At 40.5% G+C, this 27194-nt stretch overlaps 1 protein-coding gene across 9 annotated transcripts in view; it reads right to left on the reverse strand.

Moving 5' to 3' along the window:
- The window catches only part of SYNRG (synergin gamma), a 361082-nt gene that overhangs the window by 115012 nt on the left and 218876 nt on the right, over positions 1–27194 (reverse strand). For all 9 annotated transcript variants that reach the window (XM_069226579.1, XM_069226585.1, XM_069226584.1 and 6 more), the window contains one exon: positions 25409–26368. In XM_069226579.1, coding sequence (XP_069082680.1) covers positions 25409–26368 — 960 coding nt within the window. The remainder of the gene's footprint in view (positions 1–25408; positions 26369–27194) is intronic.

A 27194-nucleotide genomic window follows, 5' to 3' on the forward strand; every position in this document is an offset into this window, starting at 1 on the left:
AGGAATCCCCACTAGGTGCTAGACTTCTCAATGGTAAGCAAGAAACTTACTTAACTGACATATGGCACCCTCGTGAGGAACACACAGACATTTATTCAGCCCTTACAGGCCAAGTGGGAGCAGGACCTGGGGGAATCAGATGAGGAGGACAGGGAAGAAGCACAGGCGCACCCTGCAGGGGTGGTCATTAAGACCAGTTTCCAACTGAGCCAACTTAAAGTTCTGCATAGGGTATACTAAACCCCTACCCTACTAATAGGATCAGCAAAATAGTGGCTGCATATTGCCTTAGAGTCTGTGGCATAGAAGGCACCTTCCTGCATACCATGTGGAGTTGCTCGTGCATCCATCCCTTTTGGGAGGGAGTGGGAAGATCCCTTGAAGAAGCCACAGGCAATCCACTGGACTTGACACTGAAATTGGGACTACTGGGATTGTGGGAGAACACAGATCACACACGATATTATAAACACCTGATTAGCCTGGGGTATATTGTAGCGAAATGATATCGCACAGAGATGGGGATAAGGCACTCCCCCACACACAGAGTGGGAACTGGGAATGGAATACTGTAGAGTGCTGGAGAAGGAGGTGTGAACAAATTGGAGAAAATATGGAGCAACTGGGGAATATAAGGTGGATAAGCAGAAGGCCTTAATGATTCAGGCTCCAGGCGAGACCACAACGCCCCCCGCCACCAGGTCTATTACTATGACTAACCAGACTTTATAGCTAATGGAAGACCAGAGGATACAATGGGCCATTACGGGGGAAATGAATTAGGCGGTATGTCAGGATGGGACGGGTAGTGATCGTGTTTCTGTTGTTAATATTAGTTGAATGGTTATTATTAAGATTGGTTGTCATAACTGTGATAAACAAATAAAAATATAATTACAAAATAAAGTGGGATATACAGAAAATTAATATTATCATGTGCCTATGGTGACAAGGCCCTAAAAGTTGTTCTCAATGTGTCAGGCATAGCTGTTGTATGCAGTACCGATTAAAATACTAATGTAGTATCTCAGGAATGGGACCAGCTAGAAAAATATTTAAACCACTATTTTTAATAGTTTTTAAAACTCAATTACATGGTGAGGTCTGATTTCTAATAAACATAAGAAAAAAGTATCTCTTAGAAACTTACCCTTTGCCTGTCTGAACTGTCAGGAGACTAATTAACATAAGACTGTGCTCTCAGCCCGTGCTTAGCCTCGAGTAGGTATGAAATGGGTGTGAAATGCCTCCCAGGAGCAAACTACAGGCTGGCAGGAATGGGCAGAGATGACTCCACTGAATATTCAGAGTGTGGGCTGTGGGCATCTTTTTTGACAGCAGTGTCTCCAATCCTGCTTGGCAGCTCTGTTGAGCCACTTGCGACATCTGAGGCGCAATTTAAAGGGAGAGAACAGGATGCCAAGACAATTCTTGGGTATCACTTGTCTGGCTACTATAGGTCCATGCTTTAGTCCTATCAGAAATCTGTCTCTGGGTTTGTTGTGGGTACAGTGCCTGCTTCAAAGAGGATTATAGTGCTGGATGCAGCAGAACACAGCAATAACTGTGGTACAATCCTCACACCCCTAGAGCCCAAGTTTTTACCTTCACCATCTTGGAGTTGGGTGGACAGGATGCATTTTGGGCTAGTGTGCAGTTAAGCAAACAACAACTACAGAAAAAGTGGGGAGCAATGGTACCAGGATCATTTTTCCCATTGGTTAGAGAGGAATCAGGAGTCACCCCCACCCACTAGCTAGTGGCAAACACAAATCTGACATCTCCAAGTACCCACTTCAGGACACATTCTAGACCTGTAAAAGATCAGAAGATGGCCGGACATACTGTCTGTGACCTGATAGGAGCCCTGAAGGATTAGACCTGCTCCCCCTTTCACCCAGGACAAGGAAGTGAATTCCAAGGGTCACTTGGCTGACCTCTTGAATGGCTAGGGGGAGACAAGCTGCAAGAGCCCTTTTCCTGGAAGTACCCAGCTGACCCGTGGCAGCTGGACCCTGCTGTTTCCTTTTGTCCGACACTCTGTGAGTGTTTAAGTGCCTCTCCAGAGGACCTGGGCCTTTAGAAGTCTACTCCGGTGGTTGATTGGCACTTAAAGTCTAAGTCAAAGGATACAATCTTTGACCAGGCCAAACCTGGTTGATGCATCTGACCTGTGCTCCATTGCTGTCTGCCTCAAACTGAGCCAAGGTCCCGGTCTACCATGATCATTGGCACTTTGTATTTTTTAGTGCTATTTCTGCTTAACCGTTTAAAAATTAATATTTTCAGTTCACGTTCTTGGATTTTTGTAAATTAAGATTAATTTTGTTTATTACGTTGCACTCCTTTTTTCTTAGTTTGTGAATTTTATTGGTTTTAATTTTCACTTTAGTACGGTTTTGGTAGTGCAAAAATACTTTACACATTGCCCTACATTAAGTCTGCCCCCTCTGTGCTATTGTTACCGGGGGGAGATGATCTTAGGCTGATTTAGTCACTGAGGGCTCACTTCTACAGGAGGTGTGATTATTACCTGAGGTGGATAGCTACCCACCCCAAATAATAATACAGTTTCCTACAATGGATAACAGCAACTACTCTGCAGAAAAGTCAGCACTAGGGCAATAACCCTGGTAAAGATAAAGGGGGAGGAAGTGTAAACAAATGGCACTTTCCTCTTCTGGTTTACCACCTTCAAAAGGAGATACGTCCTGTGCTCCTTCATGACAGGTACTTGTAAGTATACATCCTAGCTCTTTATAAATGAATGATTTAAAAAAATAAACTGTTGGCCACAATAACCTTCCCACAAAGACAATACCCACTAAGACTGAGCCTACCCTCCAAGCATTGGTAACCAACTAGAGCTCCCTGAGGAAAGTTCAGCAATTGTATTCAGTAATTCTTACGCACAGTCTGTGGTGGAGAAAGCAACCTTTCCTGAAGTGCAAAACAATGTCCTCCTTCTTGGACAAGGAGTTAAATATCTGTAGACATATAAGAAGAACATGGATCCATCCGATGGCCTTTCCTTGTGGCAGGCTAGTGCCATCACAACCAGATGTGGACTCCACCACTGGCACAAGTTTGATTGCTCTGCCTCCTTGCTCATGAACTACATCCTGAAAAATAACTGGTTTGTGCTCAGCATGGGCAAAGAAACTGTGGGGTGATGTCCTGAAACTTCATCAACACAGCCATCAAAACTATGAATTCTGGTCTGGCCATACAATGCCAGTGATGGCTCAAGTCCTTGGTCTTGGCCCTTGAGGCAAGGGGAAAGCTTTCAAACTGCCCTTACCTATTTGATCCCACAATGGATATGCTCCTCCATCATTACAAGCGATGCAGAGTCATGGCTAAATTGCTCAGTGCCATTCTAACACAACAGACTAGATGACTGTCTTCCAGTCTTTCAAGGTTCAGGAGTTCTTCCAATTCAATACCCAGCTGGACTCTCATCTTTCCCCGGAAGTCGGTATGAAAAGAAGAGACACTTCAAGACCATGTTTACTCCCCCACAGCCTCAGCTGAGGCCAAGAATTACAGGTGTCTGCCTATGGCATGGGCACTGTCTCAAGAGGGCCGTCTTTTCACCAGTGGGGGAACAAAACGTCCCTTTCACTAACATCAATGGACCGAGACCACCAAGTACTCATGAGTAGTGACGAATGGCTATGCCTCATGGCCACCACTGCCCCAGCTGACATCCCAACAAAATCCAACCTTTTAGAAAGAGCTGTTTGGGTCTGCCCCATGAAAGAGGCCTGGGTTTTCTACTTTCATTACCTCCTTGTGTGAAAAAAGGAAGGGGGTTCTTTCACATCTTGGATCTTTATAACTTCAACTAATTCACTTCCTGCAGAAGTTGCTGATTTTGACTGTCTTGCTGGTGGTTGTACAAAACAATGACTGGATGTGTTCATTGGATAATATCTAGTGTAATGATTATTTCATATTGGTGGGATCTCTGAAGCGAATACATTTGAGGAATGTTCGCATTAACTGAACTAGACATCAATGCCTACCACCCATGGCCTAGGGATAATGTTGCAGCGCAATGCCTCTGCACATTGCATAACGTCATGTCATAAACTCATTGTCTGCCATTTTGAGATAACCATCTAGGGGCAAGAATTGCTACGCGATGGACAAGATTACACTATAATGAACTGGATCTATCCCCTCACTACATCACTTGCACAATACATGGTTGCACAGTCGAGGTAACTTTTATCAGTGTCATCTTCAGAAGACAGTAACATAAATATCAATTTAATAAAATATTCATTTAATGGCATAAATAATAAATCTGAGCACACCCATCTGTGGAGGATGTAACTGCAACAAATGCATTTTTGGTAGTTCAGGAGGACCAGAACTTAAACAGGACAAATGGAAAGAGAGCCTTGGTCAATACACTGAAGCAAAACGCTGTGACATTTCCCCGTGAAAAGAAAACATTTGATTTTAAAGCAGTGTTTAAGAGCTGAAGGGTGCAGAATTCTAAAACTTACCACCCACTTTATTAAATGAAACTTTAGAAGAGGACGACATTAAACTGAATTAAATAATTGCGCATAAATGATGGCACGAGGATTAATAGTGGCTCATCACTCATTTTTAGGAAGAGCTTAGCTTCCTGAGGAGCCTGTTGAAGCATTTATTTCAGCTTTGCGTACACTTGCTGCTACATGCAATTACGAATCATTTCATAATGAAATAATTAGAGACCCTCGTACTCATAAATCTTCATATTTAAAAATGCAAGGAAAACTACTGTGAACTAAGAAACATCCGAGAAGTCTACTAAAATTGCAAAGCGGTTGGAAAGTGTGCATGCAGTATGAATTTGAAAACTGCTGTTAAACGCTGCAATGAGTTTAATATCACCTAATCGAATACACTGATGTGTTTACGTTGATTTTTGAATGGTCATTTGGCTTTTAACTGTCCAACCACGGGACAAGTATGCCGTAAATGTAAACATAAAGGCCATTTTGCATAAAATTTGTAAGTGTAGGAATGTGAATTTTTAACATGGATGATTGTGATTGCTGTAAGAGACAAGAATGGCAACAATAGAGCAGAAAATTCTATCAGCAATTACTGATCTCCTTAGTCCTGGGAATAAGGATAAACTTATAGAGATCAACTCAGATCATTCCAGGGACTAGCTGAGTATGACACAAAGTGTGTTCCTTATTTTTCAGAAAAAACAGCTTCAATGAAACAGGCCATGAAAAAACGCAATGTATGAGTGGAACGATTATGTGGAATTTGAAAGGCTAAAACAATTTTTCAAAAAGGAGATTGAATTTCAAAGGCTTTGATAACATTAAATAACCGGTTTTCCAGTTATTGTTAATGGTGTCAGTAATATAGGATTGGGGGCAGTCTGCCTCCAATTCTGAAATGGAAAGCTTGAAACAGTGGCATTTGCTTCATGACCGTGAACAAATGCTGAAACTGAGTAGTCTACAATTGAAAAAGACGCAATAGCATGTTTGTTGACGTGTTATTTTAAAACATATGTTTGAGTGGGTTCTTCATATTATGTATGGACCATATACCACTGGTAGATCTGTTTTCAAATAAATGGTGTGCCAAAGAATCCCCAAGAATAGCTAAGTGGCAATATCGCTTGTTAGAACATAACTTCAATTCAGAGCATGTGCAGGTGTAAGCAATGTTTTAGCAGAATGTCTGTCATGGTTGCCTGTGCATGAGATAGAAGATGTTGAGATGTGTGAAGAAGATACCAATGATGTGGCAGCTTCTGTGTCTATAGTATGTGGTGCAACTTCCAGTGGAACTTCTAAGGAGGATTAGAGTGCTACATCATTAGAAGATTGAAGCTATCTGTCGAATTGAGTAGCATGTAAGAAATCGAGGGACTGAGAAAAAAAATGGTGTGAGAAATTAGATATCTTCGTTAGATAGAATTTTGTATAGAGATTAACTATTATTTGTGCCTCGCGTGAAAGGATTTTGTCTCTGGCCATTATTGTCAACCTGGAACGAACAACACTAAACGAAGAATCATGAAAGAAGTCTGATGGCCTAGTATAGATAAAAGTGTTGAAGACAAAGTGAAATTTTATATACCTTGTGCATGTAGTGACAAAACACTGTAAAATATCTGTGTAAAGGTGAGAGTTGTCCTTGGTGAATTTATGCTGGATAAGGCGTTCAAGGCTGATTTGTGTGTGTTGGAAGGGCAAATATAAAGTTTGGTAAGAAGGGGTTGGAAGGATTATCCAGGTCTTCAGGACTGCTGTAGATTAAGAAAGTAAGAAGATATACTGTTGAACTGTCTGGTGATAAAGCATGTAATAAATGTAAAGTGTTAAAAGTGCAGCAGGATTTAAATCGCAAGAGTTTGAATTCATGCCGATTGGAGAATGTCAACAAGAGATGCAACAAGAGAAAAATTTATCTTCCAATTTGGATGAATAGTTATCTTACTGCGGAGATTTTCTTTACTCCAATTATTATGGTCTGTTAGAATGCAATCTGATGTATAGAGTTATCTTGTCAGTAGTTTTTTCACATATAAATAATTGTTGTACTAATTAATAAGTGAGATAATGCATACAAGCAATATTCATTAATTTTCCCCTTCCTTTATTTCATTCAATGTATTAAAGCGAGCAGATGTGTGGTATTCTAAATTATGTCATCATATTCTAAGAATGTGATGCTGCCAGCATGGCTGGCTTTAGGGCGGTGCGACCGGTGCAGCTGCACCTGGCAGGGACCTTGAGAGAAGAGAGGCGCAGTGTTCAGAAATAACTTGCGTTTTTAAAAGCAGCTGCTGTTTCCCTGCCAAGCAGCTTACAGATACCAATAAAGATGTCAAGAAAAGGCAGGTGATCAATGTTTCTGCTGGAGAGAGATTGTGTTGTCTAGTGGCAGTTCGGACTCATCATAAAGTAGCGCAGAGGGTTAATTTGCCTGCTGTAAAGAACGTGTACATGCAGATCTGAGAACTGTAGTCCTCATTGTTTTGTGTAACATTTCCTATAGACTGATTTACACACCTAACATTAATTGTCTCTGTATGACCTGTGTGTGGTGTAAATTGCTGCCACCCTAGGGTTAGTATGAGTAGTGCTATAAAACAAATTGCATGTGAGAGAGGGGCTTTGGAAAGATGGGTGGCAATTCTGGATGGTGGCAGTGAGGGAATCTGTGGAGAAGGAGGTCAGGGGAGCGGGGAGTAACATTCCAGTTACTTTATGCTGACTGGTTCTTCATTTCTACTGCTCCCCCACCTTCTGAGTCCATAAGGGCCGACAACAATTCTTCTCTAGTTTTGAAACGTGGGTGTTGGGTGAATAGTAATATGGTGAAATAAAGTATATAATGCTAAATAAGAGTGAGAGAAGAGGTATGGAGGGATACATGGTGATGCAAATAATCTGTAAGCGCAGTTTATGTCATTTGTGTTTAACACTACCAGTAAACACTACCGCTTTGAAAATAAAGTAAAACATCCCTATTTCGTTGTGAACCAAAAGACCAGGGGGCAAGGAAGGCCTTGTTTTCACAGTAACATATGAACAGTTTAGTGTCACTGTCTACTTGTATGATTAAATGCAATTTCTTGAGAACAAAGGAAAACCTTGTCCAAATTCAAATTGGTGAGGGGACCCTAGATGATCTTGTGGAAAGTGAGTAATGCGTGTTTTCAACTTCCTTTATAGAACCAACAACAAATTCCTCAGGTGGAATGGAGGGCTAATCTAATCAATCAAGTATTTTTCAGTCCCAGAGTCTGACATGTTAATAACTGAAAACTGAACAGGTATATTCGATAAACAAGAGCACATGGTCAAAATTGTCATTTGGGATTAACTTGGTATGGAGTCCAGTATAGCATTTGCGTTTCTCTTGTGCTGGCTTTTAGGCAACTGCACTGTAGGGGACTTTTCCAAAGTGTGTGATGGATTTTGTTTTTCTTTTTAAACCCACCTATGTTTACCAACGTTTTCGGATGTTTTTGGTTCAGCACAACTTTGGATTATCACCTGTTGAACCTGTTCTCAAAAGGCTATGCAGGAAGATTTACTTATTCAATTTAAACAAGGAATGAATATTGAGGAATTATGTGCACTAATCAGCAATATTCCCTGTTCTAAAATGCATGTAACAAGCAATAGGTGCATACTACACAGCTCAAGAGGAGAAAAACACATTCTTCAACTATAAATTACAAAAAATGCACAGTACAGTTTTGCAACTTTCACTTCGGTTTGATCACTGAAATTAAACCTGGTACAACCAGCAAAAAAGGGGATACCATGACTTTAAACTTTGTATTTCTTTAGGAAAAATGCATCAATGTAACATAAATAACTACACACACCCTGAAGCTGTTCAAATATGCCAAGAGAATGTTTATTAATACACTTAGGACTTACAGATCACAAAAGAAAGTGATACAGAGTTCATCAAGAAGTCATTTAGAAGATGCATGCAGGTCAGTGTTTTCAAGAGATACCATAGCAGATTTTAGAAGGCACATTCACACAGGAAATTGTGTAGACAAATCAGAATATTTAATAAAGCAGCCCCAAAACGGAAAGATTGAAATGTACAGAGAACCCGAACACTGCCAAACAAAAGCAACATTATAGATTCAGGAGGAAAGAACATGCACTAACCCTTTGAATACAAAAGTAGAAGAGTCCTTCCTTGGAATGTTTGTGGGAGTGTATTATTTGACTAGCAGTATATTTTCAGAAACAATTTTATCCTGAAACCCATTTCAATGAAACTGTCCGCTATGGATATAATTGCACTCAAATGAGCAAAAGAAATGAAACTATGAGGCTGAACTACATTTTAACGGACAACATGCATTTATACGAACCCCCACCTCTTCAAGTTGACTGGACTTGAATCCCGAAGCCCAATTATTTGAATTATGAAGCAATGCATTTGTCAGAATTGTATTTCTCCAATTCTGTATTTTAATTAAATTATTTTTTATTTTTCATTGAAATGCATTTGTTTCTGAAATGCCCTGGGATGGCATAATTACCCAATTTAGAAAATAAATAAAGTTTACAACCAGGCAAACAATTAAAATGACCAAAATATAAATTTGGGGGAAACAAATTAAGGAAACAGCTATAATAACAAGTACTCAAAGGGTTACTGTGCACAGGTAAAGAGAAACCAGACAATATTATTAGTAATACTTTTAAAGTAGTAAATTTAGCATAGCAAAGTTTAAAGAGACAGTATCCCCATTCATTTGGATCCGGAAGCGAATCACTGGAAAACAAATTTATGATTAAACCAATTCTCTGATATTCTACCACAAAACTACTAGTCTTACCCTTTTTACAACCTTATCTCCCTCAAGAGGCTGTCAATCCCAAACAATTCTGCTTTACAATGATGAAAGTAAATTTCACACACTTTAATCAATAATTTATTGACGAACATCTTTAGTGATGATCTACTATAACAATGCCTCTTTTAATATATAAATATGCATACTGTGATGCAATGTGTCATGCCAAACATTCATGTATGAGATTCATACACAAATGTCACTTCCGTCTACCACTTCAAAATTCTGCCTCTCTCCCAGTCTGCTTGCAGCTTCCAAGCCTTATTATTATTATTTTTTAAAGTAGCTGGCACAACAAGGTGAGAGCAAGCAAAATAGTGAAGGAGCTAGAGAAGGGATACTGTCCCTTCAGGATAAACTGAGTTTGAACAAACAGAATACCAATCTTGCTGCCAAAGGAGAACTCTCAAGCCTTTAACAATGGAATGTTTTGTGCCACTTCCCACCAATACTATTCACAATTTAAGGTAAAATAAACTGCACCACTCAAACCAAAAGAACGAACATATGCTAAAGCATGTTATACAAAACAGTGGCATCAGTGGATTCCTAGGCAGGTTTCTACGATTTTCCTCAACACCATTTAACCTACATGGAGATCAGACACAAGATCTTTCACAAAACTATTTTGGCACAAAAAACACCAGCACTAGCTGAATAGCAAGATAATTCATATCCCACATTCCAAGAGCCCCTGTGCTCCATTAGATTACATATGGTGTTGGCCAGGGAGAAGTCAAAAGTTAGTTTTCTCGTTTTAAGCCTAATACAAATATTAATTATGCCTGATTTCTACACGTTATGCAACTCTGCCTAGTGCTATCCCTAAAAATGAATCCAAACTATAAATGAACTTTTGTTGCGTGGTGCGGTTTCAATTAAAGTTTCAACTGCTTGCAACCAAGCAGGCATGACCTTGTTCTTTTGCATAAAGATTTCATCCTTACAATTCAGTCATTTGCACAGAGGTTAAATTGTCCAAACATGTAACATAGGATAACAATATTAGGTAATTCATTTGACAAACACAGAAAAACAAGGAAAGAGAAAGTGAGCACAAATAAAATTTCCATCAAAATATGTAGCTTGGCACAGCAACAACAAATTGGTTAATTTAACTAAACACCTGAGGGTTGGACCATTGACCTAAAAATAAATAATGCTAGGGGTAGACTATGTGTTATACTTTCTATTGTTCTGCAGTGTGTTCGAGTGCCATGCAACTTCTTCAACTTTACATGCTTTCCAGTACTTTTTTTGTAATGTGTTGGGATTTGGGAGTGTGTGCTTGCTAAAATGAGAAAGTTGATGGAAGTAATTATTCAAAATTGCCATGCTTGATTAAGGGAAGGTTTCGTTTGGTCATTTGTTAGAGCACAAAGTGAGGAATGTGTTATTCATGGAGACTTCAGTTGTGTATTCACACATACCATACACAAAAAACAAATCTGCTAGATCTGTAAATAAATGGTTGTATGCATAAGAAAAGAAGATGAGATCAGCTATCATTCACGGCTAACAAAAGGCTGACAAATCACGCTTGCAGATACTTCAACTTGTTTAAAAACTCATGCTGTGATCTGTTTCAGACACAGTGAATGTGCTGAAAGAAACTGAGAAAACAGGCCATGAAACCACAAATTATGAGGATGATTTACTGTTCCCATTGGCTAAACCCAACCGTTGAATGTGAAAACAGAATGCAAGTGATTAGCAACCATGTTTTACGACATTCTTCAATGACCCTCATAATATAAACAGGCATGTTAATATTCCTTTAGTTTATCGGCCAAAACATTGGTATTACAGATGTGTTTTAGTGTTACAACCCTACTGCAACATAGGGAAATGATCTTTGCGTTTGAGTGCATTGATGTAGTATAGGTCACTTCACAGTCACCATGAATAGTGGGATTCTGTATCACCTCTTACAAAGTATACATTTCTGTGTTACATCTTCACCTTAATTCAGGAAGGCTGGAAAGTTTTATGTAAGAACTAAAAGAAAATATAGCAGTCTATAAAGTAGGCTAAACTGCTCAAAGACTCCAAGCCCTCCAGCATATTATCATGCTCTGTAAGTGGCAGTTGCCTCAGTTCATTTTTTTACAAATTCAGAAAGAGATAGGATTAATTGCAGAGCATTATTCAAAGTTTCCCTTTTACTGTCGAGAAAGGTAATTGCTTATGATTTCAATGGAGACTCCCCCGAAGGAAAACTAGGATTACAGGTAGGAAACTTATTTTTCCTTCAGGGAATCTCCATTGATAACCATAAGCACTGAAAATATTAAGCCCATCCCCTCGAAAGGGGGAAGAGAGGGTTAAATAATTAAGGAAGCCTACGTCAAAGAGGTTTCCCAAGGAGGCCTGCCTATTTCAGCAGCTGTTCTAGAATCTGAATCAAGATTATAGTGTATTGTGAAGGACAGATATCCAGGTAGCTGCTTTGCAGACCTCGGATAATGGGACATTCCAGTCATAAAGTAGTAGCTCCTTTACTTTGAATCGAATGGGCATTTGGTTTACTAACAATGTTTAATTTGCTTTTTGGTACCATAGTAGAATGCAAGAAGCAACCTATCTAGATAGAGGCTGATAATAATAACAAAAATTAAAACCAGATGTTTGTAATTTACAATATTCCTTAGCTTTGCCTATATAATTTTTCAGACCTCTTCTCCTGTCAAAAGAATAGAGGGATCGCTCTGCCAAGGAAGAGGGGTTTTGAAAGAACAATGGTAAGGTAATGGTTTGGTTCACATTAAAATGTGACACTACTTTAGGAATGAGTTTTGGATGAGTCCTTATTACCATCCCATTACTAGGAAAATTGCATAAATTCCTTGTGAATGTAGAGCCTGTATTTTGCTAATCCTGTGCGAAGATGTTAAATCCACAAGGAGAGTGGCCTTCTGGAAGAGGTGCTGTCAGAAGGCTTTATGAACTGGCTCAGAGGGAGTCTTAAAAAAACAATATTTAACTCCCAATGAGGAGATGATCTCCAAACAAGGAGAAAAACTTTAACACCTTCTAGGTCCTTAACCACTGGGTTTTTGGAGAAAAAAAACAAGGTTTATAAAGGACATTTTCTGAAGGCCATGGTGGATGACAGGTGAATGATTACTGAACAGACCTGTAAGCCTGATCTGGTCAAAAGAAGGTATGGTAGAAAGGCTTCCTCTTGACTGGTAGTAGAAACAAAGCTGTACGGAGACCACCAGATACAGACTCTCCTCCATTTGAAAGGGTAGGAAGCTCTTGTGGATGGACGTTTAGATTTTCTCCGAATTCTGTGGGAAATTCAAGTATCCATATTGGATAAGTTCAGGAGATAGGCCACCAAATTCATGGATGGCAGGTTGGGATAAAAAAATCTGGCCCCCAAACTTTTGCAGAAGATCCAGTCCGCATGGCAGTCTTTTGTGTGATTGTTCCAACAATGGTGCAATTGGAATCATCCTGGCTCCAGTATGTCTGCTTGATGATTACTGCTGTTATCAAGGGAATCTGTGGAAAAGCATAGAGAAATCTCTCATTCCAGTCGGTCCACAAGGCATCCCCCATCATTCCTGGTAAGTAAAATCTCAAGGCAAAGTTGGGCCATTTTTTGTTCTCTGCGTTTGTGAAGGAGAACCTCCAGTTACAGAAGATGTCTTGAAAAATGGAATTGTTTATGACCCATTAGTGGTTTTTCAGCATCAATCTGCTCAGGGAGTTTCATTCTGAAGCTCCAAGAGGTGTACCCTGGTGATTCTCAAGTTCAGCAATCAACCATTCTAGGCGATTTGAGCTTCATGGAATAAGGCTCTGGGATTTCACTATTTCCGGCTTGTTTAACTAATGCATGGCTGCTGTGTTGGTTGTCTGGACAAGCAGGGAGTTCTTCCTAAATGAGAGAAGGAAAGCTTTCATGGCCAGATTTACCACCCTCAGTTCCTGCAGATTGATGCAGGTGGTCATTTCTTTTCAAGGACTATGTTCTTTGTACATTCAGATGATCCATATGAGCACCTCAACTTGAAAGAGAGAAGTTGGTCGCTATCACTTGAGTCTTGGTGGATGTCTATTTCACAAAAAAAAAAATCTCTACTCAGAACCACTGTCTGAAGGAATGAGCTGTATGCTGAGATAGAGCAAGTTTATCTTTCCACTTGCCTGAGAACTGGCATCTTCTAGGCATTGTTGCAGTGGTCTCATTAACCCCTTGGGTGCCTAGGACGTAACCGTTGCATCCAAGATTGCACCGCTCGGGTGCTGAGGACATAACCGTTACTTCCTTCTATGATGTCCTCAGGAAGCACTAGCGCTACTTCCGATGGCCAACCACACCCCCCCCCTCCCCTGAGCAGGGATGAAAGGGGAATTGCTGCCCCTTCAACCCCTGCCGCTCCCGAACCTCCTGTGGCGTCTGATGACGGTGACCTCATCAGAGGCTGCCTCCACTGCGCTGGAAGCTCAGCTTCCAGCACGGATCGGAGGAGAAATGCAAAAGCATTTCTCCTCTGATCATGTGGATGGGGTGAGAGCGGCATCAAAGGAAAGTAAAGACCTTTCCTTTCATGTCTCTCTCTGGATTTCTGCTTCCCAATCGCGATGTGATCGGGCAGCAGAAATGTCCACTACAATCCAGGGAGTTTTTTATTTTATTTTTAAGTATTTTATGCAATAGGGGGATGGGCACCCTGGCAAGGACTGCACCCTAGGGGTGGGGGGGTGTGGGGGTGCAACTGTATTGCAGATCGGCCTTTTATAATTAGGCCAATCTGCCCCTGGGGGGGGGGGGGGGGGGGGGGGGAGTTGGGAGGGGACAGAAAACCCTGACACCAGGGATATTATTTTTTTGGTCAGTTTCACATGAGGGGAGCGACCCCTTAGGCAAATTTATTTTAGGTCAAAAACCACTTAGGCACCAGGGATTGGTGTGTTTTTGGGGAGGGGGAGCAGCCCCTTGGGCAAGGGTCGCTCCCCATGGGGGCACATTACTGTTGACCATATCTGCCCCCCTTGGGGGCAGATTGGCCTATTTTTGGAAGGAGGACCATCTGCCCCTAATAGGGAAAGAACGCTCACCAGAGACCAGGGAAGAATTTGTTTTTCCCCAAAAAACAGGGTGGGGGTATGGCTATACCCCCACTCCAAATAAATAGGGCCAAAGTTGTTCTGCCCACCGGTAGGCAGATGGGGCAATTACCCTGATCGACTCCCTGGGGGGGGGAGGGGGAATGACAGGGAATAAAAAAAAATAAAAAAATTAAAAAAAACAGTGGGGTGGTGGCTACCAACCAGTATGGGCATGGTTATGCCCCTACCCCAACTGAAGGGGGTAACAGTCTTTCAGCTCTCCCCCAGCACACTAAAACATCTTATCCCACAGCAAGCAAGAGGACATTTGATTATTTCGGGTTTTGGTTTTACCATGGCCATAAGAGCTTGGCTAACTCTCAAAATTGTCCCACTTGGAATGGTAAGGGCTGCACCTTTTGGACTTTAGGATGCTGCCATGCAGAAAAATCCACAAGACCTAGACACATCTGAAAACTTAACATCTGGGTGAGTTCAGGGTTTTCTTACCCAAAATGCCCTGCAAACGTCCAACTTTTCTGGAAATCCCCCATTTTTTGTGATGGAACCTTCCGTAATCTGCAGAAACCCACAAAATTCCTACCACCTAGCATTGTCTCATTTATACCAATAAAAATTCTGCCTCACTTGTCAGCCTAAACATTTTTTTTTTTCAAACTGCCCTTTTGGACCCGCTTTGGTTCCCCCTCAATTTCGACACATTTTTGGCTCTTTCCTGCACGTAGTCCACCTACATAAGTGAGGTATAATTTTTATCGGGTGACTGAGGGGAATGTTGGGTTCTATGAAATTTGTCCTGGTGCGGGAAATTTTAAATTTTTTAGTAAAATTTGAGGTTTGCTGAGGATTTGGGATAAAAAAAACACTGGGGGATGCTTGTAAGTCACACCTCCCTGGACTCCCTCAGGTGTCTAGTTTTCAGAAATGTGTGGGTTTGGTAGGTTTCCCTATGTGGCTGCTGAGCCAAGGACCAAAAACGCCCCCTAAAAAACAGGTAGTTTTGAATTTGATAATTTTGATGTGTCCACATAGTGTTAAGGGGCATTTCTTGTCCCAACCAGTAGGCCTACCCACACAAGTGAGGTACCATTTTTATCAGGAGACTTGGGGAGCGCTGGGTGGAAGGAGGTTTGTGGCTCCTCTCAGATTCCAGAACTTTCTGTCACCGAAGTACGAGGAGAAAGTGTTTGTTTTTTGGCCAAATTTTGAGGGTCGCAAAGGATTCTGGGTAACAGAACCTGGTGCGAGCCCCACAAGTCACCCCTTCTTGGATTCCCCTAGGTGCCTAGTTTTTAAAAAAAGGACAGGTTTCGTAGGTTTCCTTAGGTGCCGGCTGAGCTAGAGGCCAAAATCCACAGTTAGGCACTTTGCAAAAAACAGCTCTGTTTTCTTTGGGAAAATGTGATTTGACCACGTTGTGTTTTGGGGCATTTCCTGTCGCAGGCACTAGGCCAACCCACACAAGTGGGGTACCATTTTAATTGGGAGATTTGGGGGAACGCTTGGTGGAAGGAAATTTGTGGCTCCTCTCAGATTTCAGAACTTTCAATCACCAAAATGTGAGGAAAAATTATTTTTTTGGGCCAAATTTTGAGGCTTGCAACGGATTCTGGGTAAGGGAACCTGGTGAGAGCCCCACAAGTCACCCCATCCTGGATTCTCTTAGGTGTCTAGTTTGCAAAAATGCACAGGTTTGGTAGGTTTTCCTTGATGCCGGCTGAGCTAGAGATCAAAATCCACAGCTAGGCACTTTCCAAAAAACACTCCAGTTTTCAATGTAAAATTGTGATGTAGCCATGTTGCGTTTCCTGTCGCGTGCATTAGGCCTACCCACGCAAGTGAGGTACCATTTTTATCGGGAGACTTGGGGGGAAGGTGGGGGGGGGGACGGGGGCACAGAATAGCAGAAAAAGTGCTAATGCCCCTTGTCTTTCACTACATTTTTTCCTTCCAAATGTGAGACAGTGTGTAAAAAAATATATATATATTTGAAAAATGCCTTGTAATTCATATGCTAGTATTGGGACCCCAGAATTCAGAGACGTGCAAATAACCACTGCTTCTCAACACCTTATCTTGTGCCCATTTTGGAAACACAAAGGTTTTCTTGATGCCTATATTTCACTCTTTATATTTCGCCAAATAAATTGCTGTATACCCAGTAATCAATGAAAACCCATTGCAAGGTGCATCCCCACAACCAGAAGAGTCCAGCAGACGTAACGGTATATTGCTTTAAAAAATCTGACATTGCAGGAAAAAGTTACAGAGTAAAACGTGGAGAAAATTTTATTTTTTTTTCACCTCAATTTCAATTTGTTTTTATTTCACCTGTTACTTTCTGTAGCAAAGCCTTGTAGGATCTACACAAATGACCCCCTGCTGAATTCAGAATGCTGTCTACTTTTCAGAAATGCTTAGCTTTCCGGGATCCACCACTGGTTTCACATCCATTTCTGTCACTAACTGGAAGGAGGCTAAAAGCACAAAAAATAGTAAAAATGGGGTATGTCCCAGTAAAATGCCACAATTGTGTTGAAAAATGTGTTTTTCTGATTCAAGAGTGTCTGTTCCGTGAAAGCTGGGAAGATGGTGATTTTAGCACCGCAAACCCTTTGTTGACGCCATTTTCAGAGAAAAAAAAACACAAGCCTTCTTCTGCAGCCCTTTTTCCCCATATAAAAAAAAACAAAAAAACGTTCGCTGTATTTTGGCTAATATCTTGGTCTCCTTCAGGGGAGCCCACAAACTCTGGGTACCTCTAGAATTGCTAGGATGTTGGTAAAAAAGGATGCAAATCTGACTTGGGTAGCTTATGTGGACAAACAGTTATGAGGGCCTAAGCGCGAACTGCCCCAAATAGCCAAAAATAAAAGGCCTGGCACCTGAGGGGGGGAAAGGCCTGGCTGCAAAGGTGTTAAGAGGTGTGCAATTGGAGCTGAGAAGATGCATGACAATACAGCAAATAAATTATGTTATTTGTCTTATTAATTGGATGGGTTACTTTCAGCAGAAAGCAACATTTCAGACTGATAGATAATACCTTCTCTAAAGGATATATTTTTGCTTTTAAAGTATCAAATTTCCACTTTCAGTTAGTATGAGATGCTTCTCCTAACCCTAACTGAAGAGGGAAACAAATGAGGGTGAAGAGGAAATTAATTGCTTAGTGGCAGCTAGAGTTATTTCTGATACTGCTGTAGGCTGATTTTCTCCCTTGCCTCTGGCCTGGCGCCATTGTTGGTGGTAATGTGTTACCAAAAAATGAACAAATTAAAACTCTCTGCTGGACCTCCAGTTTGAAAACTGCAAGCATTAACTATGAAAAGTGATGCTGACCAAGGTCACAACACTAATCATGAGCCACAAGAATGGATGTATCCACTGCAGCACTGAATATATGATTAGGTACAATCATTCTTCCGTTGACGTCAAGGACGTCCTCAGAATTATCTCTAGGGGGGGGTCATTGGTGATCTAGTGAAATGAGTTGCACTGAGACGGTTATCTCTGCCTAGGAGGACTGAGGCACTTGCAGTTTTTCTGATTGTGGCAGAAGGGCCACACATTTTCCCCTCACTGAACCACGTCTTTTACTTTCTTAGCCTGTGGGACAGTTGAAAAAGGGGCGTACCATAGTACTTTATGACTGCCAAAACTATTACCATATCTGGAGGGAGATCCACGAGAAGTAAAAGAGGATCCTGTTCCAGTGGTTTACATTTTTGGGAGTCTGGACAGAGCTGCCTTTTTAGAAGCTGTAGTTAGGAAAAGCTCCATTGCTGGCTCCAAAAGACCTGGTACAGATTGTAGTAAAGGCCTCAAGGCTGACTTCTGAAGTCTAAAAAATTACAGCTGAGATGACAAGTTTTTGCACCTCTTATTATGACTTCTTGAAACATAGAGGAGGTATCCGAGCAGGAGGTGAGTCAGTCAATATTGGTAAATGAACGTGACAATGATGAAGTCCTTGTTGAAGGGGTCTGAGAACAAGTCAAAGGGCTGCGATCTTGATGATCTTCTAGAGGCAGAGTATCTTGAAGAAGGCCTTGAATGAAAGTAATGATGGTGTGATTTTGATCTTGTTCTCGATCTACCAGGAACCAAGGCCTGTGTGATGGCGATTTGGACATCCTCAGCGGAACAGATATAGGTACCTCATATGGTAGAGTCTGTCGAGGTGTGATGAGTGGAGGGGACAGTCCTGGAAAAGGAAGGTTGAAAATGAGGAGAAGCAGGAGAATGTGCAGTCACAGGCGATGAATCTAAAATTACCACTGGTTATAGAGAGTGTGTGGGAGAGTATATCCTATAGTAATCAGAGTCTGAAGAGGAAAGCAGGCTCTGGACCTTCATTCTTTAGAGCCATTCTGCTGATTTCATGATGGAAAGCAAAGATTCTGTGAGACTAGACGTTGACTGGTGGCTCAATGTCAACGAATCCCTCATCATTGAATGTCTCCTGTTTCTCTGCATCAACCAGGCACCTGAAGAATAACTAGTGGGCACAGTACCTCTTTTCTTGATGTCAAAGTCCTCGATGTCGACTGGAAATGCCACTTTTCTCCACAGTGTCTCTTTTTGGATCCCCGTGGGTGTCCTCAGAGTGAAAAGGGGAGCACTGGTAGGGACAGCCTCTTCTTGCCCTCAGTTCTTTTTCCAGAGAGATGACTGCCATTTTCACCTCTTTTTCTGTGCATGTAGACACATTTTCTCTGGTTATCTGAAAGAGTGCCTGGAGTAAAAACGGCAGTGGTCACATCTTTTGGGGATGGGAGAATCTGGCGGCAAGAGAATATAAATCCAATGGGGATAACTCTTGATAATTTTTGGCGACATTTGCAAAAAAAGATGGCATTTAAAAAAAATTAAAAATAGGAAAGGAAATTACTGTTAGTCGGGAAATGACAGAAAAATACTCTATGTTCTAAAGGATGCTGAATGAAGTACTTTCAAGAATGTGTTCAAAGATTCTATGGTTAAAACGCCAAAAATGCCAAGCTCAGTGCTTTAGAATTCTGTCACTAAGAGCTGGAAAAAAGACCTAAGGCAAATGCTACCTACAGGGCATGACTGGATACTGCAAGGTTTGGAGGCCTTACAGGCACAGTTTTGCTTTGCAGCTTAACATTACTTCAGCTTCTTTGGTTATATTGCCTTTATTCCTTTCCCTTCATTTACTTTTAAAAAAGTGTGTGAAAGGTATTTTAAACGTCTACTACTGTTCTAGTTCTAAAATAAAAATCTGTTTTTAAATGGATTAAAGCAATTTAATGTAATTGATCAATATAGCCTGCAAGCCTGCATTAGAGGCTACTAATATTGTAGTCTGGTGTCATTAAAAAATTCCCGGCCTTCCCAGTGTAAGGTACAGGTGTAACAAGAAATGTGTACTTTGGGAGAAGTGCTCCAGACACAGGGTCACTCATACATACAAGGAGTCACTGATGAAGCATGTATTAAGAGAGCTGAAGGAAGCTACAAAGTGAACAGTATAATAAAATGTATTCACTGGAGAAACACGTTTGGCACAAACAAGATCTCCACTGCAGACTGTAATGTTAGGAAAGTAGACAGCTACATGTCAAAGAAAGAAAAATCAATGTACAAATACAAAATACACAGCTAGGAAAACGCATAGGTTTGAAGAATATGTCTTCTTCATATTTTCCACAGAGAATCTAAAATGGATTTTCTGGAACAACTGGGGACCCCAAAAGGTAGGTACACCAATTCCTTCAAAAAAATACTTTTTATAGTGCAGTGGATACTTCTGTCTTAAATGCATCACATCGACCTACCAAGAATCCCATAGAAAAAGGGAAGGCCAAGTATGATCACATTGCTGATTAAGAAGGGCAACTCAGTGCCTGGCAAATTGGTTACAGTGGCAAAGAGAAGAAATATGGTAATGGGAAGTTCTAAGGTACATTCCCCCAAAACTAAACTCTGATGCAAAGACTGGACTTGAGGCTCGAGCACTTAAAAATTCACACACATTTTCTCAGTAGGAAAAAACATTTATAAAATTAAAACATAATACAAGCCAGTTCTGAGACAGTGTATCTTCATTCCCTGTTCTGAAAATGTGCATGAAAGTGGGAGCCAAACCACATACTTTGTTCCAGTTCCATGTCTTTCATGACCACACAAGGGAGTGAGGTATTTAGAAGACTGCTGTGTGACTAGGTCTGGTGTCTGCCTGACAACCAGTATACCAGGATTGAAGGAAAATCACCTGAAGTCTGTATGTTCTCCTAAGAAGGTGAGGATATTTTGAAGAACCCAAGAGCCTGTCTGCATCTAAGAAAGGGAAGCAGTCTGCCTGGCTCTACAGGAGGAGAGAGAGTCCAGAAAGAGGCGAGAGGTTCACCATGTTCCAGGCCCTGTAGGACATCGCTTCAGGCATTTGCCCGCCTGTTCCATTGGTCCGCAACTGCCTGCATAGACTCAAATGAGTCCAACAAACAACATGCTGTCTGATAGAGCCACAGCAGTCAGACCTGCACCTGCGTTAGGGCACCAGGACCACTGTGCTGTAGAACTAAGCGAGGAGGTCACATGTACAGAGATGATGCCCAGGCCTGGTCTATGTGGCAGCCCCTGGGACTCTCTGTGTTTGCCATGTCTCCTGACTTTCAGAGTGCAGAAGGGCAGTCAGATCCACACCAGAGGAGTGAAAAAAGGACTACTACATACCTTTTATACTACCAAGGGTGGAACTGGAAGAAACCATGAAAAGGATTACACTGAGCCTGATTCAGGCTTTTACTAGACTACCGGAGAAAGACCAACCATTAAGAGGTCATCAGGGAGGGATCAGCTCAAGGGAACCCGGTAGATGCAGTGCCAGCTTGTGGGCATCATGTCTATGGTCACTGCACTGTATACTGTTTGGCTTAGTACTGCTGTGTGAATAAAAAGTAGTTTATTAGGACACTGAAATGCTAGTGTTTCTTTTGGTTGAGTGTGTACAGGAGAATTCAGTGCTTACAGATATTAATGACGTTTGCCTGGAGGAGAAGTTATCAGAATCTGAACAATGTAACATGCTTTGTCATGAAAGTGCCAATAATTATTGACCAAGAAGATTGAGTAGAATATATGGGGTTAGTTTTAAAAAGTGTCTAAAAGAAAACTGACAGCACATAACTAACAATGAAATGCAGGATATGCTAGAAAAGTGCTGATATGCATGCAGGGCCAATGAAATGTTGCCGTTTTTTGCAGCTGCAGCGTTTTATGCTTTTTTTTATTTGCTGCATTAGAGATGCAATTCATCATCTGTTGCATAATCTGCAGATTCTAACAAAAAAATATTTCTAGCTTACTAAAAACTATGGAATGCTGATTTACGTGCGGTCTAAGGCCCTTCACAAAGATTGAATGGTCACCTTTCTGTTGCTTGTTGATGTGTTTGTGTGTTAAATGGGTACTGATGACATGAAACCTTTGCCCAAACAGTGTCAACATGTGCAAAAAACAATGACAAAATAATGAAGTAGTACTATCACAATATATGCTACATTATGCAGCATAATCTTGACACATAATTTAGTAAATTCTTTCATATAGTTTGGTCTTCCTTGGTCACATAATTCCAGTGACCCTGTATATAGATAACCCTTTGCAAAGATGTGGCAGTGACTCTTCAAACAAACAATGCTTCTTGGCTGTTTTAGGTAATATGAATAAGCTAGGGACTGAATGGGCAAACAATGTTGAGGCGCCCATGCCTGAGGGTGCATGGGGCTAGGTCCCAAACATCAGTAAGGAGGTTTGAAAACCTTCCAGGATCATTACATCTGCATGTCAGAAGCACTACAATCTCTATCAACCTCTCAAACTGATCACAGTAATTCAGATTTCGACCACAGGATATGTCTTGGCACGATATACTATGCATAGAGGAAGGATAAGACTAATGCTGCATTGGTAATTAGAATGCCAAAAGACACTTTGCAATGGCATCTGCAATGCAGCCCCTTGCCAACGACTCAACAAACTATGATTACAGATGTGCGTCTCACTCTTGCTTTATTTCTATTGCTATGTCAACTCAATAAAATAATCAAATAGCCTGAGCTCACAATACCATCCAGTTTATTCTATTACTTTTGGGAAATTTACATTTTTAACCTGCCCTGTAGAACGTTTTATGCAAATTTTTGACCTCTTAATTGGAGGATGGCAATCATAAGATCCAAGGAGTTGGGACAACTTTGCAATCTTTGAGGAAAAGACCTCATCATTCCCACAACATAAATGAGTACAGACAACAGACTTGGCCTACACAGTAAACAAGTACAGAATTAGATTATTCTTTGAAGCATTCATCGTGTAGTTTTACATTGAATACTCAAAGGTAGCCATGTACTATGAGCATAAGATGCAAGCCTCATTAGGTACACATGATCCATTTCATGCATTCCGGTTCCCTAAATGAAGTCATCCAGAACCTGAGAGTCAGCCACCAAAAAACATGTTGTAGCAAGGGACCATCTTGGAGGAGAAGTTTCAACCCAAAGTATAATCTAAATAAACAGTTCGAAGGTGATCACTTGAGACTTATGCTTAGCATAGGATGCAAATGCAGAAGTCAATGAGGTTAAATTGTGGGTGGGAAGGAAATGGCCAATTTCCATACCGGTACTGGGTCTTCTACTTAGGACATTTCAAATAATCGTCTGATGTAAAGAGGAAGACAAAATGCCTAGTGGTCAACAAATTGGGACTAAAGTCTATGCTCTAGAAGTCAACAACAAACAGACTTGCAATGGGCAAATCACAGCTGTAGTTATCAATCCATTGAATTTTAAGTATTTTTAAACAGATTCAATAAAAACCTCAATGTATTGATACTAAGAAAATGTTACGTGGGACATTTAGGCACAACCATGTTCCCAAGGTCTAACAGAGCTTCCAAGAAGAGACCTACAAATGATTTTGTTATTGGTGTGATAGTACGGTGCAATATGTTGCAGCAACATTAAATCAAGATATTTCACTTTCGAAATCTAGGAGAAACTCGTGATTTTCATATTTAAAATCCTATTTATTAGAAAAAGAGATGAGAGATTTTGAAAACCAATAAATACGCACAAACTAACATAGAAGAAAATCATTTAATATGTGTTGAAAGGTTTTCACTGACGGAAGAAATGTAATAGTTTGATAAGATGAAGGGGATTGTTAACTTTATTAACTACATAAAGAGATGACTATAGTTCATAATGAGGTAGAGTAAATGAGAGCATCAGTCTTTGAGTAATTTCATACTGCATGAACAAGGAAAAGAGGCTAAATATGATCTAAAAATGTGTAATTGAAAACTCCTAGGATATGAAAAGATACAAGAATATGAAATGTAATATTCATGATAGTGACAGAGTAAAATGCCTCTCATAGTAAGATAAGATTTCAGTGTGGTTGCGGGATACCACAGATTGTGGAATATACCAAGAAAGCTCCATATAATTTGGCCATTTCAATTTTATAGCTTTGACACCTTGTTACTTGCTTACAGAGAACATCAGCCAGCGCTTCTTACTGGCTTTCAAAATAATAGGTATAACCAAAATGAACGGAGCAACAAAGGCTAGGGGAGAGATGGGTTGCTAAATATAAAACACAATGAAATGTCGTAGGAAATCTGTTGCCTGTGTTTTAGATCAGTGGCAGATTATTTTATTTTAATGGTCACAAGAATGTAAACAGACACCTGATCCACCAATTCTCTCTTGGTGACATGGATTATCTTAAGGAAGGTTTGACACTGCAAAGTTCTGTCGGTTTGCAAATAACAAACAAAAGTGAAGTGGACAGAAATATGAATATTGCTGACGCAGTAACATCTAAAAGACAAATCAAGTCTTTCTATTGGGTATCTGTTACACTTATTAGGTACAGTGTTTCTACGGAATTAAAGGCCACCAACATTCATCTATTGAACCTTATTTGATCTTGGCTCTTTAGGCATAGAAGGAAAACAGGACACTTTGGAAATACAGCATTTACGATACGGATATAAGCTAGGATCGTTACGTGGTAGAGGATATTGGATGGATTTCAACTGACATCAATTTCTCCTCACACCTTTACAGATAAAGCATACTGAGCTCACATATGAAATAAGCTGAAATAAGCTGAGATATGCAGATTAAAGTATACAAGTTTATAAGGCATGCACCTGTAATTATTTTTCTATTTCATGGGCATTTGGAAGGAGAACAGTTTATCCACTGTAACTGCAACACAAGAGAAATTTGGCATTACAGGTAGCAAATGTTTAGCAACAGTGGTGTTGTTTCAGTGAAAGGCAACAGCAAAGTTGGAGTAATACTGAAATGGTACAGATGGCATATTCTCGTATCTCAAAGCCTAGGAATACTGAAGTCAAAACCTAGAAAAACACTGCGCGGACAATAAATATAAAAATAAATAGATACCTTCAGACAATCTAGTAGAACAAGTCTGGCAGCAAACAACATAGTTAGGGCCAACTAACAAAGACATGACAATCTTCGAATTGGATGTCAAGACTCTGGCTGCCATCTAAACAATGGCCTACTGTTTCCTACTTAAAAAAAATACTGCATTGGCTGGAGGGTTTGTTCCTAAATGGAGAAGAAATGTAGGAGGAGGAAAAGGTTTCACAACAATATTAGAGGTCTGAATTTCCAACAGTGTCCTCTAATATCACTGGACAAAAAAGTGCATTGTCCTCCCATTGTTCACCCAATGTATTTTTTGGCCAGTTATCATAAAGTCACCAAAGTACCCTCTGTCAAGGCTTATACAAAAATCACATAAATGGACTTCCATGCAACATGTTTTGTGGCTTTAGAAACCTTTCCAAACAAAAATGGAGAATAATAGTAAAACTTGTTAGACAGTGGATAATGTTTTGATGCATCCATCACCATGATCACCAGAGCAATCTTACCAATTCCTCACCTGCTGCAGGAGGATGCTGGCCACTAACTGTCGGTAAATCCAATGAGCTATCAGACATGACATGCTTAAGATCACCTCCAACATCAGACAGCTTCATGTCAAACTGAACAGAAAGTGCATCTTCTGAATCCTCCTTTCCAACACTGCTTCCACCAATTGAAGGGAGATCAAGAGACTTGACAGATGCAGAGTCTTCTTTGGCCTGTTTAAATGCTGCCACTTTGTCTATCAGAGATTTTTCAGAGCTGTTGAAGGTAGAGAACTTGTTGGGCTGAAAGTCAGCAAAGTCATCATCAATCTTTGCTAAAGATGGGGCAGTATCTCGGAGTTCCTCATAACCCAGTACAGGCCCATCTAAAGAAAGCTGCTTGAAAATATCATACTTGCTGGAGCTGTCTGCTGTAGAAAGCTGGGCATTCTGTATTGAGGTTGAAGAGGAGGAACTTGGTAGAATAGTAGCTTCATGTTTAAAAGTCATACACTTCTCATTGGTCTTTTGCTCTGATGAGACAGTACTATTATTAAAAGCCATGAAATCAGCAAAATCATCCTGTCCTGTAACCAGGCCACCATTTGAGGACCCACCAAAAAGATTGAAATCTCCAAATTCATCAGTTAGGCTAGAGCTCTTATTGGGTGTCATTGATACAGGAACAGATGATGGTGGTAATGGGGGTGCAGGGAAGGATGCAGACTTTGTTGAACTAAGAGCAGAACTAGCAAGGAATGAAAGAGATCTGCTTTCCCCACAGGAACTTACTGAGGTAAAGAGGTCCAATTCTTTAAGGTCCAGGTTTCTTGGCTGAGCAGGAGGCTTCTGCTGTAAAGTGAGAGAAGGGAAAGGTGCTGGGAAAGTTGTGTCTTTGGAGGGCGGATCTAATGGAGATATACTGTCTGCTGTTTTAAAGTCTGTGAAGCCATCATCTGTTCCTTCTGATCTGAAGTCTGCAAAGCCTTCACCTGATGAGATGAAGATAAAAAATGGTAAGATGGATAATACAATGGTAATATCTTTTTTGATGTAGTAATTATTTATCCTATTTTGTGCCCCTCAACTTTCAACAAGCCTTCCTAAGAAAACAAAAGAAGTGATCAGGAAGACATTGAGGGGGCACAGACAAAGTACATAATTACTGAGTGTGAACAATTTAAATATAAATCAGGTGATATGAATTAGGTATGTTAATTTTTTTTTATATCATCCATGACTTCCAGCAACCATTTTAACCCATTCAACAGCATGACTTTTTAAACAAAAAGTACAGTAGGACAGGTTTGATGGATAAAGCAGCCAGGATGTCACCATCCAGTTTGCAAAGGCGAATGGGCACACAAATCCGCCTGCAGTTGATGGGCACTGATGAAAAGAACTAGTCACTAACTCTTTTTTACAACAACTTTTGACCAATCCACAACTGAACTCTTATGAAAATAACTTTGGGAGTGAAAAAGAATTACAAATAATATAACAAAACCACACCGGAGATGTGTATTTTCTTTCCAAGTGTACTCTTTTTGGATGGATTTTCTACCAATGAGTTGTCAGTGATTTGAGATGAACTGGTCTTTCTTGCTTTGAGGAAACAATGCCTATTTTTTGTTTTAGGATAAACAGCTAATTTGCTGGGCTTGTATTGGGGATGGCATTTAGCAAAAGTACAGGAATGTGTCCTAGGAAATTAGCACTTGATACTGTGATGGGTAACTTTACCATAAAACCTTTGTTACTTTGACCTCTCATCTTGAAAAGCCAAAAGAAAATACACCCCAATTTGTATTAACTATT

Source organism: Pleurodeles waltl, chromosome 3_2, assembly GCF_031143425.1.
Source record: "Pleurodeles waltl isolate 20211129_DDA chromosome 3_2, aPleWal1.hap1.20221129, whole genome shotgun sequence".
Taxonomy (NCBI): domain Eukaryota; kingdom Metazoa; phylum Chordata; class Amphibia; order Caudata; family Salamandridae; genus Pleurodeles; species Pleurodeles waltl.